Source organism: Haplochromis burtoni, unplaced genomic scaffold (genome assembly GCF_018398535.1).
Source record: "Haplochromis burtoni strain Fernald_Lab_line unplaced genomic scaffold, NCSU_Asbu1 Contig_61, whole genome shotgun sequence".
Classification (NCBI taxonomy): domain Eukaryota; kingdom Metazoa; phylum Chordata; class Actinopteri; order Cichliformes; family Cichlidae; genus Haplochromis; species Haplochromis burtoni.
Window position 1 is genome coordinate 1,541,519 of NW_024582422.1, and position 13,815 is coordinate 1,555,333.

A 13,815-nucleotide genomic window follows, 5' to 3' on the forward strand; every position below is an offset into this window, starting at 1 on the left:
CTAGCTAGTTTATTGTGATGGTGCTGTTTTTTTTTATCATGTTGCTCTTTTTTTGTTTGCTTTCTCTTCTGTTTTTTTTTCTCCATACAGGTGATCCAGGTGTTTTGTTTGTTTTTCTTTCTTTCTTCCCCCCCTTCTCACCGTCTCTTCTCCCCTTTGGTTTTCTTTCTCTCCCTCTCCTTCTTTCATTCTTTCTCCCTGTCCTATCCCCCAGTCATGTCTGTCCCGTTTGTAGCAACCGAAAATAAAATAAATTCAGAATTATAATAAAGCTCAATCAAATGGACCAATATGGCAAGGCCATGATGATCCACTTGGTAAAATAAATCCGCTTGGCATCTTTCTTGGCCTTAAGACAACAATTCTGATGGCCAAAGATCCAAACGGGACACAAAAAAAATAATAATAATAAAAATTAAAAATTAAAAATTAAAAAATTAAAAAATTAAAAATTAAAGTCAGTTGCTAACAGTTTTAACCTTCTGCGGTAAGGCTAGATGAACTTATTACACCCTGACAGCAGTCTGTTAATGCTTGATTGAGGCCATAGGTCAAACGGTGAAACTCTTAAAAATATTGTCATTCACTTCCCTGCCTTAAAGGTCATGTTAATAAAATCAAACTGTCATTTGGTTTTTAACTATGGGACCCTAAATATACATAAATAACGATTAAGAGGATGAAAGCTACACAATAAATGTCACCGTTGATGAAACACAGAGATTTAACTCACATGTGTGACCTTTAAAAGACCGATCACTCCGTGTATTCAACTATTAATGGCAGCAACTTTGCCCTCAGACCTCAAATGTTCATCTTCTCTTCCTTGGACTTTCATTTTTCTCCCAAGATGAGCGGATAACCTCTTTTCATCTTTCACATAGAAGCGCAGAAGCTGAACTTTCCCATATCCACTGTACTGTATTCACAAGACTGTGAAAATCGACATTGTGCGTTTGGAAAATTCTCCATATTTTCCAATTCTCATTTCCCGCATAACTGTAGTTAACACATTATTTGTCAATATAATAACTTTATAAAAGCTGGTCTTGGAAATAAATTAAGAAAAGGAATTTTGCAGCTGCAAAATATTCCCTCAACAAAATCCAGAAAAATGTATAAATCCTAAGGACACCAAGGATAAAAACAGAGAAAAGAAACAAATACACTTCTCTCTTTCTCCAACTTAATGTCCTTTTTACGTTAATAACAGCCTTTAACAGTTTAAACATCTGGCAACAAAGAGACTTCGAGCCAAAGTAATTTGTTTTGCAATATAAATGAACTCTGAATTTTTTTGGCAGAAATTTCCCTTTTTGCCTTAAACCTTTAATCATTAGAAAAACAATCAATTTTCAAGCAGTATTCCATTTCAGTTCAGCTTGTAGGTCTCCAGACTTTTTTCTTACCCGTGCTTTTTCTACTAACGTTGCTCTTTTGCAACTACTTTATCTCGCATGCACATCTGTGATTTTTCACACAACAAAAACAATAAATAGCTGCTGAAAAAAGCCTGTCATTTCAATCTTGTTTTCAAGGTTTTTTCCAGAAGAAAATAAGATTTCCGTATTTTCTGAGATCAAATTTGAAATAATTTACATAATTTCGAACTTCGGGTTTGGAGGTTTGACAGATGTCTGTAATATTTATCATTTTCTTTCTTTCAGGAAGGTCTGAGGGATTCATTGTCTGCAGAGTGGAAATGTACCTGAATGGCTGCCAAGTTCTTCTGCTCCTGCGAAGGCGCCTGATGGACAAACCGCAGCCAGTTGGCATAGCGGGGATTGCTCGCATCCAGAATATACAGAACATCTCCTTTACTGCCACGGACCTAGAGGGGGGAAAAAAAGAAACAGCAACGACATGAGCTGTCAGATGAGAACAACTGATTCTTTTTCTTCTTCTTCTGCTCTCATTGCCTTCTTTGAAGGTTCGTCTTCTGTACATCAAAGCGTGCTGGCCTTACATATGAACACCAGTGTGGCAGCTACAGATAACTACATCACAGCGTTTCTACACAAGACGAGATAAGAATGACTTTCAGTCAGGCATTATGGTTCATTTGTCTGCAGCGTAATTAAATGTTTCCTTTATCACAGAAAAAACAAGAATGTACTCAGACAGACCCACAAGCAGCTGCATCGTGTGATAAAGGACTGATCTGGGGCTTTTTAGCATTAAATTGTCATACAGGTTTTTATAAGAATATTTACTGTGTTTAGTTGTATTAATGCTACACAAAAACATGTTTCTTAAAGTTGTTATGTGTCTGTTTTCTCCGCTGCAGCTGTTTATGGTTAAACTGGTCTTAATACAGTTGACTAGCTGCTTCCACCAGAGCGGTTATTTGATTGGTTCAGTTTGTCTCCTTTTTTATACAGTACTGTGCAAAAAGTCTTGAGTCACCTTTCTATAAATTTAGCTTCCAGTGATCCAGACTTTCTTGTAATTCTTTAAAGTGGTCTTGAGAAATAGTTCTCCAGACTTTCTGAACTTTTTATCTGAACATTGGCTGCTTTTTCACTCATTTTCAGTCCAGTCCTTGTATGTGACCATTTTTAAAGGAATGTTTTGGTTTAGTTTGGTTTGGTCAGCATTAAAACACTGACTCATTCAAACATAAACAGGCACAAAGCTTACAACATAACTAAAAGAAGCAAAGAACCAAGTTTAAATTACATCTTTAGGCGCTTTAGTTGAATCTATGCGGGAAAAGCCAAATATAACACAGTTTGAAAGACATAAAATTGTTTTTATGGACCAAATAATAGCTCTCAAAGAGCTATTAGCTGAAAACTTGGCATGGGTTGCAGTGTTTCCTTAAAAAATATGTGGAAATAGGACAAGTGGAGAATAAAAGAAGACATGTTAGGCATCAGACAAGCAATATCTGAAAGTAATGACATTAAGAAATAGAAAAAAATCCAGCAAAGACCTGACAAAGGACCTGAGAGGTGCCTCTGGCCCTTCAGTTGATCCATCTACTGTTCACTGAAGCATCACCAGAAATGGTCACAGTGGAACCGTGGCTGTCAGGAAGCCATTCTTAGTAAAGGGAACCAGGGAGAAAAAACTGAGGTATGCCAAGTTACACAAGACCTGCATCCAAACCTGTAATTTTTGGTTCAAATCATCATCAGTATTTATGGAGGTCAGTAGAGAGGAACAACACTGAGCGTCTGCATCCATCTGTAAAACGGGATGGAGGCTGTCATGGTTTGGAGCTGCATTTCACCCAGTGGCATTGGGAATCTTGTCAAAATTGATGGATTTTGACACCATCAGTACCATCTGTTAAGTGTGATTGGCAACAGCTTGATTTTTTCACGTGACAATGATCCCAAACACACTTTCAATACAGTAAAAGCATACCTGGATTAAAAAGATGTGCAACACTATCAGTCATGAATCAGAGAGTGCTGACTGTGATGATGAATGAGGGCAGGCATAACAAATATTGACTTACAAAATGTATATATGCAATATATACTGTTATTTATACTGTATTTCCATGTATGTTTGCACATGTTTCAATAAACTGTTACACCCATTTCCAAATTTCCTAGCAAAAGATAAGGAAATGAGGGCTGGCTATAGATGTTTGCACAGTACTGCAAGATTACTCATCCAGTTAGAAATGGATTTGAATGAAATTTTCACCAAAGACTGGTCTTGGCCCAATGTGGTTAACACTTGGAGTTGATCCCAATCCAGTGAAAGATTTTTTGGAATGATGCTTTGACATTGTGAGACTGCAGGATTGGGTACTATTTATTGTCAGGGGTGGTGACATTTTTTGACAAATGTATCTCTTTGGACTTTGAACAGAAATTTAAATGAAACCATGTGACAAGACCAACACTGACTTCTTACAGACATTTTAAACATGACAACAAGACACCACAACACCCTGATTATTATGGTTAAAAATCACAGGCCAAAATGCAGAGAAATACCAGATTAATCTTGAACAGGGTATTGGATTGTGGTATCTGTTAAATTCTTATTAAACATAAGATTTTATTCTGAAATATAGCTTGTAGCTATAGCTGTCGTGTTATGCAGCATCACAGAAATAACACTGTTGTAGTGCTTCTTATTAATTGGAAAGATTCGGGTACGTTACAGCATTTTACATGTTTGGTTTTTGCTATCAGAGGTGCAGTCGTGGGAACTCTGGAGTTAAAACTACTTGGTCTGAAGGATGTCTGTCAAACTGGCTGAAGATTCAGCATTTCCATTCCCTGAGGTTTTAAATTTTTAAAAAAGAAGCGCATTCACCTCCCACATCAGCCTGGTGTCCGAGCTTTCATCCAACTCACTGGGCAGCTTTTTCTCACCAGCAAAGGGGCCAAACTTTTCTCCCTTTAACACAAACAGAGGGATCACTTGTCAAACACGATGCCTTTAAAGAAAACAGTGGCAGCCAAAAATGAATGACATTAAACCATAATAATACACCCCAGAGGACATGATTTCTGCACTGATGAGTGTTGGGTGGATGGTGGGCCCGCCTACTGTTTAATGTGACATGTACATGTGTCCCTCAGTACGGGACATTTTTCCTTTTGACTTCCCAGGGGGCGTGGTCAAATTGTGCCGCTCTTCTTGTTGTATTCATGTTCACACTCTGCAACTTTTACCACACATTTAAATGACCAAACATCCCCAGTACAGACAGTTCAACCCACTCATCCTCCGCAACATTCCCACCTCCTTTTCTGCATATATGGCAACAAAGGGTGGGGGGACATGAATGTGAATGTATAAGTTAACTGGCGTGAACAGTTAAAATCTTTACGTTGGATTTAACATGGATGTCTATCCGCGGAACGAGCCTTCTTTGCAGGCAGGAATACGTGAAGTGAACCCGGAGAAACAGCCGGAGTTACTGTAGCTACGTGGCACTTCACGTCACAGACGCCTTGGCTTCTGGCTGAGATTTTGACAGCGACTATCAGTGGGAAAAGGCGAACAGAAAAAAGTATCTACACCTCTAGGAGTCTCTTAAAAAGCAACACGAAACTTTTCCCGCGTGTAAACCTGGTTACAAAGTTGCCCGAGTCAGAAACTACAAACCTTTTTGACTCGCCTCGCCGTGTAAAGACCGATTCCATCCTGGACCTTTGACGACTTCAGGGAAAATCTGTCTGGCACATACATGCCCAACATTGTCATCGCTCGGAAATGTTTCCTTCGGTGACAATTAGTTGGCTATCAGATATGTCAGCGGAAGTGAAAAGGCATTGTCAGTATGAATTTAGAGCAGATAGTTTCTTCGTGAAGGGGTCCAGGTTGAACTTCTGTTGCTCCTGCTGCAGGAAAGCGAAGCAGCGCCCTGATTGGTCCAAAGTTTGTAACCAGAAGCTACCTTTTCTGTCGAGCAACACGCTGCTGCCTGTTTCATTCAGCCTGCACTCCCAGCTTACCCAGTCTGACGATGGTTGTGCAGGAGTATCAGAGGAGCTACAGAAATGAAAGTAATGACAGCTCACTTAATGAAAGGCTCCATTAAGAGCTCATAGATTAGTTTAATGAATCTTTTAGCTTTAGGATTAGATAAAAGTTTCCATACTTTTATGTTACTGTTTGGTGGGAAATAATTCCCACCCCCCAAAAAAAGAAGTAATATAAAACAGAAGTACTTCAGAGTCATTTTGTGTAGTTGAGTAAATGTACTTAGTTGTATTTTAGCGCTGAGTATTCTCTATATACAAATGCTGGATCTTAGTAACAATGTAACTACCATAAAGGGTAACTAGATGGATATGTTATTGAGCATCTGTTTGCCCATTTAAGTAAGACTGAAATGAATTCACACATACCATCCAATGAGACAATATATTACACTAATGCAGTTGTTGTGTAGACTGTAGGAGCTTCATGTGCCAGTTTGATCATCACTAAAACTACTTACCGTTAGCGCGCAGAGATTAGTTATTACATATAAAAATGTTGCAATACACTTCAATCCTGCACTTCACATAGCACAGAAATACAGCCCCCCTCAATTACTCCCTTCTCCATTAACCCCAGAAACCTCACAATATTGTGATGTTCTGTGTGTTTTGGCTTGAACATATCTGTTCTGTAATTCAGAAACCACACTGTACCAACAAGCAGAAGACCAGAGGCCTGACAGACCCTTTCAGTCTAAAACAGTCCTAACAGCAGGCCAGAAACCACAGTTTACCAACAAACTGAGGCTGCCGGGACAGATTTCTAGATGTCTGTTATAGACTCAACCACAATGCTCAACAACCATGTGAACCAAACCTTTATTTCAAAGTAGACAGTGTCCTTCAAGTGAGGATGATGGTTTTCCATTGTTGGTAAATGATGTCCAACATTTCATAATCTCAACGTCTTTGAACCTTTGTTTTATAATAATGAAATAAAACAAAATAATGGTACATATGTGTTTGGCCCGTTTAATTCACATCTTTCTGTTATATATAAATTAAAAATCAAACAGATTATATTACTTTTGATATGTTTTTCATTCACCGGCTCGTTTTTAAATGCTCATTAATGCAAATATCTAATTAGCCAATTACGTGGCAGCAGTTGTGTGCATTTATGAATGTAGACACAGTCAAAACAACCCACTTAATTTAAACTGAGCATCAGAATTGAGAAGACGGGTTATTTAAGTGACGTTGAACGTCCTGTGGTTGAATGCACAACATGTCGAACCTTGAAGCAGATGTGGCTACAGCAGCAAAGACAAAGAAACTGAGGCTACAGTTCACATGGGCTCAGTAAAATTGGACAATAGAAAGAGGAAAAACATTGCCTTGTCTGCTGAGTGCCAATATCTGCTGTGACCTTCAGATGTTAGGGCCAGAATTTCATGTGAACCACATGAAAGCATGGATCCATCCTCCTTTGTATCAACAGTTTAGGCTGGCGGTGGTGTAATGGTGTGGGGAATCTTTTCTTGGCAAACTTTGGTTCCCTTAGTGTCGACTGAGCATCTACAGCTACAGCTCATCTGTGTATTGTTGATGACCATGTCCGTCCGTTTATGACCACAGTGTACCAACTCCAGCAGCTCAAATCACCTAAAAATGGTTTCTTGTGATTGACAATAAATTCAGTGTACTCAAATGGCTTCTAGTCACCAGATTTCAATCCAAAAACGGTACCTCTGTGATGTGGTGGAACGAGAGAGTCCTATTATGGATGTGCAACGCACAAGTCTGCAGCAACTGTGTGATACTGTCACGTCAATTTGGATCAAAATGAATGTTTGCAGTAGTTCCAGGGTACAACCATATACTATCAGTTTGTACCTAATAAAGTGGCCGGTGAGTCAATATTCCTCAAAGGGAACATTGGATTATTATCTTATTGGTTCTGTTTTCCAGTAAAAGCAGCATTACTGTCCTATTAAAGTGCTGGTTTAACTATGTAATTGTAAAAATGCTAATTTAAAATGGACTGCAAGTCAAAACTTTACTTCTCAAAAAAGAAAACAACGTTGAATAGCATCACTATTATTTGAGGAGGCTGAGAAAATGGACTTCAGACTGGATCAGTGTAAAGCGAATACATGACATTTGAAATTAAAGCTCTTTAAAGTGATGCCAGATGACTTTTCTTTTGTTCTTTATCTGACAAACAGTTCAAGCAGCCAACACTGGATGTGGTTTCACAACAACCATAACTCTTGAATATGGTGCTGTGGAAACGCTGAAAGTAACAGACCTCACATTATCTCCATTATGTTCTTTTTTTTTTATCTCCCCTCACCTTGATTTGTTGACTTTCGCCCTGCAGAGAGAGATTAGTATCATCTCTAATCACCGACTGTTTGTGTACATTCTTTTTCTGAACACCTCTTCAGCAAACGTCTCACCCTTTTAATCAGCAGCATGTCAGTGCTCTGTTGGTTTTGTTTACTGTGTTTATAGCCCGTGTTTATGCCACTTGCTTCCTGTTATGTTGTGGCTCTATGCCCAACTGCTCCATGATTGGTCCATATGACAAGCGTTGGTAGACGGCTACGAAGAAGACTGAATCATGATGTACGCGTTTACATCAGAGTCAATGAGCTGGTGCGCTTGAATGTCTCGACTGCTGTTTTTACAGGATTTGCGCTTCAAAACGGGGATAAACATGTCCTTCAATAGGGATTTTTTTCCTCCCAGGTCACTTTTGTATTCGAAACGTTTTCATCAGTGGCTTGGAGTCATATTCCCAGTGTATTCCGGAGAGTTAAGCCATAGGAGAGAGTTACACTTGGGTGACAAGCCTGATCACTGCACTGAGAGGGTCTTTGTGCGTGCCTGCCCCACCCATGTGCTTCTTGGTACATTTCTGCTCCCCCTCCAACCCCGACCTCTCTGTCAGTGCCTTGGCCTGTCAGGGCAGGACGATCAAATGTCATGACCCCTTTTTCCCTCTGTGCCCTCTGAGGACCCTCAAACCCATTAACTTTCACTCGGCTTTCACTAAGATCCCTTGGTTATCCCCAACACCTGCATTGAAGACACAAAGAGGCTCGCAGAGGAGTCTTCCATGAAAGCAGGGACACCATTACGTTATTTTAGGATCAGTGAGAGTCTGTGGTGGTCTGTACAGATAATTCAATATTTTTGGTGTTAGCGTATCTTGAGCTAAGTTTAGGCATACTGGAATCATCCAAAAATCCCATGGTCTAAGCAAGAATCTCAAAACATTTACTACTAAATGTGAGAAAATTGAATTTTTTCATGTTAGATTTTAAGTTGTCCTCGTTTAATAAAATAGTCATGGAGTTGCACAGGGTTCAGTGCCTAGATGTCATGCAGATGACATGAAGTTGTAGTCATCTATGAAGCAAAATGACATAAATCAGCTAGATTAAGTGCAGATAGTTCTTCAAGGCATAAACCTGCAATGCTCTACTAAATTCTGACCCCTCAGGTCAGAGTTCCAATCAGAAAGTTGGAGAAGCCCCACCAACACCAACTTCACAATTCAAGATGGCAGCAGTTTGCATGAATAGTAGTAAAACTGTCAAACTTGTCATCTGTACTACTTTTTGGTATATTTGTGACTTGCTAAATAAGTCATCTAAAAACAACTGGCCAGGCTCTATCCATAAATGTGCTCCATCAGTGTTTTTAAGCACAAAAACGAAGGACAGCATTGTATTGCTAGCCTACTACTACTACACTGAGAAGGCCAATTTCACACATGCACTACACCTCTAAATCTTTCTAGACTTTACCTAGAAGTGCTGCATGGGTAAATACAAAAGTCTAATCCACTCTTGGACTCATTTGAGAAGAGTTCAGGTAAGTGTTCAGTGGATGCACAATGTGCTTGAGGCTGTTATCTTTCGAAGCTTCTGCACTCTGTTTAACAATCAACCCTTCCCTAAACCAAAAACAGTATTTCAGTGAGAACACATCCTGTTAGAGCCAATCTATAGAGAAATATTTTGTGTGATACCGGAAGTGTTAACGTTATTTGGCTCTTTTGTAAGTGTTCGCTAACTGTCTGTCTTGACGCCCTCCAATGAGGGGGCTGGAAATGTTAGAGCCAATCTAAAGAGAAATATTTTTGATACTGTTTCAGTTATTATGTTACATGTATGATTTTGTATAATATGTTGTTAGAGAATATATGCTGCGTGTTTAATTTTGTGTCGGGTAAGAAAACATTACAGCGCATGTGTGGTAGCAGGTTAGAATGAGCCAGGACAGCAATGGAAATGTGCGCTGTAGCAGCAAATAGTTTATTGACCGTGATATCGTTTGTTTGTATGTACGAGTTAGAAATAAATCTGGACAGCTCACATTAAGAAATGAAAGAATTATTTTTTCAAAGCTTGGGACAGAAATTCGCCACTACACATCCAGTCCAGATCTATCGTTGTATGCTTAATATAAGAAATATTAACAATATCCTGACCTGATTGAAGACAAACACCACCTTTAGTTCATATGGGAAAATTGCTCAGGACTCCACAGACATGCTAGCAGCTCAGTAAGGCATCACAGCAGAGCTTCAAGTTAAACAGTAGCACGCACACAAGAAATCTCTCTGCTGAAGTAGGCTGCAGATGTGTAGAAACTGTGGGTTACCGAGATCAGCTGATCTGCTGGGATTATGGCTGAGCTTCACTCAGTTATAGCTGGGGTTTTTTTGTTTTTCTAACAAAAAATGATTTTTGTGAAAAGGCATAGTTTAATCCAAACAATGGTCAGGTCCTAATCTTAACCAGTTCATTTCAACTAAAAGCTGAAACAAAAGATGAAAAATAAATAAATAATCCAACTAAATTACAAAAAAGTCAAACAAAAAGTGTCTTCCAAGTGAAATAGATCAATTCCTCCACCGCAGCCTGTTCCTCAGGATGACTTTGTTCCGTCATTCTGCCAGACCTAACTTAACACCAGACTTCCTCGTCTACATTTCCTCGGCCTGTTTCTTTAAAGTTGCAAAGTTGTGCCATTACAGCAACAGGACAGGTCAGTTATGAAAATGCTGGAGGAAAATCACCAACACACGATAAATGATGGACCAACCCGTTTAACCAACATGCCTTGCAAGATTAAAGCTATGAGAAAACAATGCAAAACGGGGGGGACTTTAAAAAAAAAAATACTGCCAAAAGAGAGGGTTAGGGTCGCCATAGGACCTTCACTTTGAACGTGAACGTACCCAGCCCTGGAACTGAGCCACTCATTGCTGTGCTGCTGGTTGAGACTCTGAAGGCCAAAAGCTACAGAAACCACATTTAGGGCACAGTGAAGGAAAGCACTGCATTGAAATAAATACTCTCAGCATTCCTTTTTTTCTAAGTAAATATTTTCACTGGGGAAAAAGCCTCAGTTTGGCAAACATACAAATGGTTCCACACAAGATTTTCCAAATGGATGGGCGCATTTTTCTGAAATCTCTCAAACCTGATACTGTAGATTTAGGGGCCAGACCACCTTTTGTTTCATGTTTCACAAACCCCCGCAGTTCCTTACCACAGCTCCCTATTTCAAGGCTGTCGTTGAATAGCCAGCAAACCATTTCCTGAAGCTCCGAGGTCACTGGATAAATGATGTTTTCATTTGACAACCCCAGGTCGCCGCTAAAGGAGGGTCTTCGGAGGGAGCCTTTTGAAATTACAGTACTGATGAAGCGTGAGAAATTACAGGCACTTAGAAGTGATTTCATGAGCACAAGAGAGCTTAGGGACCACCCCCATGCAAGCAAGAGGGACCGATGGCAGTGAGTACACAAACACACATGGCCTTGCATGTGCACAATGTTAATATATAAACACATCCGCACACACACACGCCCCCCACACACACACATATCTCCCTCAAGTGCAGATGAATCAGCACCATAACAGTTTCCTCATCCTCAAATGCGTATCATGTGTTGAGGATTGTTTTTCTGTGTACGATAATAAAATTGACCTTACAGTTAAGTACATGGTGGAGTTAAATGAAAGTCATATTCAGGAGCCAGTCATTGTGTTTTTTCACTGCTTGAGTTATCCTAATGGAGATCGGCTGAGACGAGTAATGCCCGAGGGCCACTGGTCCCTCTCCACCCTTCCTGGGAATGGGCTCTCGGTCAGGATGGGTTTGGAAGGAAGCCTCCGATTTTTTTGCCTGGCCCTCTGCTAAATCAGAGCTATGTAGAGCTGGTTTGGACCTGAGCCTCGGTAATGATCTATCCCTGGAACTGCTGAAGTGGAATCATTTTCATCATGGTCTATGCCTCTTTAGTCCCTAGAAGGGGTTCCCTCTGTGTGCATGTGTCAAGTTTTCAAGCATTATAATTTCATTTCACACTGTTTACTTTGGTGATTTGCAGCACATTGCACCAGTGTGAAACTGAATCATTTAATTTAACCACCCACAAGTATAGTACCAACCCAATAGATAGCAGAAGCCCTTCATTCACTTTGCTATTGAGTTTACACAAAACAGTGTTTCCCTACTTTTCTCTACAACAGAAGCTGGAGTCAAAGCCCCCCCAGCGTGCCCGTCTGGTTGCTGTCTGTCTCTGTTTGGATTCTGTTCGAGCCTCGACTCTCTTTTCACGATCTCTGTCCAAAAGTGTCACTCAGCTCTAAGTTGAGCAGCAAGTGCATTCATGCACACTTACACAAAACGCTCGCACAAATGCCAACTCCTGAAACCTCCCTGAAGAGAGGGTGATGGAAATTCTGCAACAAATTAACAGCTATAGGACTACAAAGCACATCTGTGACATTACATTGGCTTGCTCAGTTTAACAGTACAAACGTTTATTTTCTTAGGCCTCTGCATCTGCTGAAATGTTACACTACTTTAACAGCAGTTGAAATTCTTTTAAAATAATCTTTTTGCGTTTCTTGTTGAGAATGAGGTTAAATTATTCATTAGAGTGGCGATAAATAATCGCTGACTCAGTTGTTAAATTAATCTTCAAAAAGATCTGATTGGACAGATCTGTTTATTTTCATGCAAAAAATCTGAAAAATAAATGCTGCAAATTCATCCAACAAAATTACACAGTCGGTGCGAATGGCTGCGTTAAGATTAGGTGAGTTCAAAAGATATTTCTAACATGCAAAATTTTCACATGAATTTTATGCGTCTTGTGTGTAAAGTCCTTAACAATGGTCACTGGTGAGCTTTAAAACTCCAGGAGGCAGTTTTATTTATCATGCTGCTAGCAACTGCTAGCTAGTTAGACTGGCAGTTAAATAATCATTTTGGGTAAAGGTATTTTTACAATTTTTAGTTTTGATTAAGAAACAATTTTAGCTTAAAATTCCTTTTGATGGTACACTGCCCTGTAAAAGTGAGAAGGGCTTCTTAGATCTAAGTTGGGTGAACACATAAAGCCCTTTTCCACTAGTACCTGGTTGATTTGACGTGACTCGACTCGGTTTATGTTGTTTTCCATTACAATTAAGTTCCACTTAATGTGCGTGGCAATTGGCCGATATTTCTGTGACATCATTTGTGCAACATGAACTCCACAACAATGGAGGAAGTCAAGTCGATGGTGTACCTGCTGCTATGCAAATGGCTTTTGACAGACTCAGAGACCACAGTGTTGCCATTTTTCTCAATGCCAGGTTTCAAAAATGGCGTTTTTGATTTCTGCGAAAGAGACGTTCATTAGACTCACTGAGTGATACCACTGCCACAAACTATGGGTCTTTAGCTAGCTATAAGAAGAACCTAGCTCTGTATTCTCTGTAACTACAATAAAACAGACGAAAGAAGACCTAGACTCCAGTCACAGAGGCATAAAGACTGGTTGGCGACCCCACCTGGCAATGTACAAAATCCTCCGTGTGAATGCTTTGGTTGCTAGCATATTGCCAAGCTCGCTCACAGTATTTAGAGAAGATATTGGCATGCCTGCACACACTCGCTAACCACCAAGCATGAGTTAAACTTGAAAAGAATGTTTGCTTTCAAAGTAAAAGTTTGAAGCTGAAAACAAGTCATTTTAAAAAGCCCAACTTTCAAACTGTGCAACCTCAGATCAAGTTGGGATATTTTAGGTGTGGTACCATGCACCTCTTTGCAACAAGCAGGACGACTGCAGGAGGTTTGCTTGCGACTAGCAAACAACCTCCTACAGTTACCCACTTATCATCTGAGGAACACTAATTTTTGCATTTTCCCAGTGAAAAGTGGTTCCCTTTGTGACTGTTGCTTTAATTTCCAGAGGCTCGGCCACTAGCTAGATGTCTTAGTGAAAAGTAAGGGACAACCGTTGGGGTGAAGGAACCAAAAATTGCAGTTTCTTTAACTGTCACTTTAGGCTGGCTCCAAAAACAAGTTCTTCTCCATAGACTCCATAGACTCTTCT

The 13,815-nt window shown here is 39.8% G+C and overlaps 1 protein-coding gene across 2 annotated transcripts in view; it reads right to left on the reverse strand.

Moving 5' to 3' along the window:
* Nucleotides 1-5,360, reverse strand: part of prdm5 (PR domain containing 5) — a 42,645-nt gene extending 37,285 nt beyond the window's left edge. The window contains exons 1-3 of one of the 2 annotated variants that reach the window (XR_006054442.1): nucleotides 5,080-5,360; nucleotides 4,282-4,365; nucleotides 1,709-1,831 (exon numbers count right to left, since the gene is read on the reverse strand). Coding sequence is in view for 1 of the 2 variants with exons in the window: in XM_005923017.3 (XP_005923079.1) it covers nucleotides 1,709-1,831; nucleotides 4,282-4,365; nucleotides 5,080-5,178 (306 nt within the window). In the remaining variant the exon portion in view is untranslated. The remainder of the gene's footprint in view (nucleotides 1-1,708; nucleotides 1,832-4,281; nucleotides 4,366-5,079) is intronic. The other variant, XM_005923017.3, reaches the window with a different exon arrangement.
* Between the last annotated feature and the right edge of the window lie 8,455 nt (nucleotides 5,361-13,815).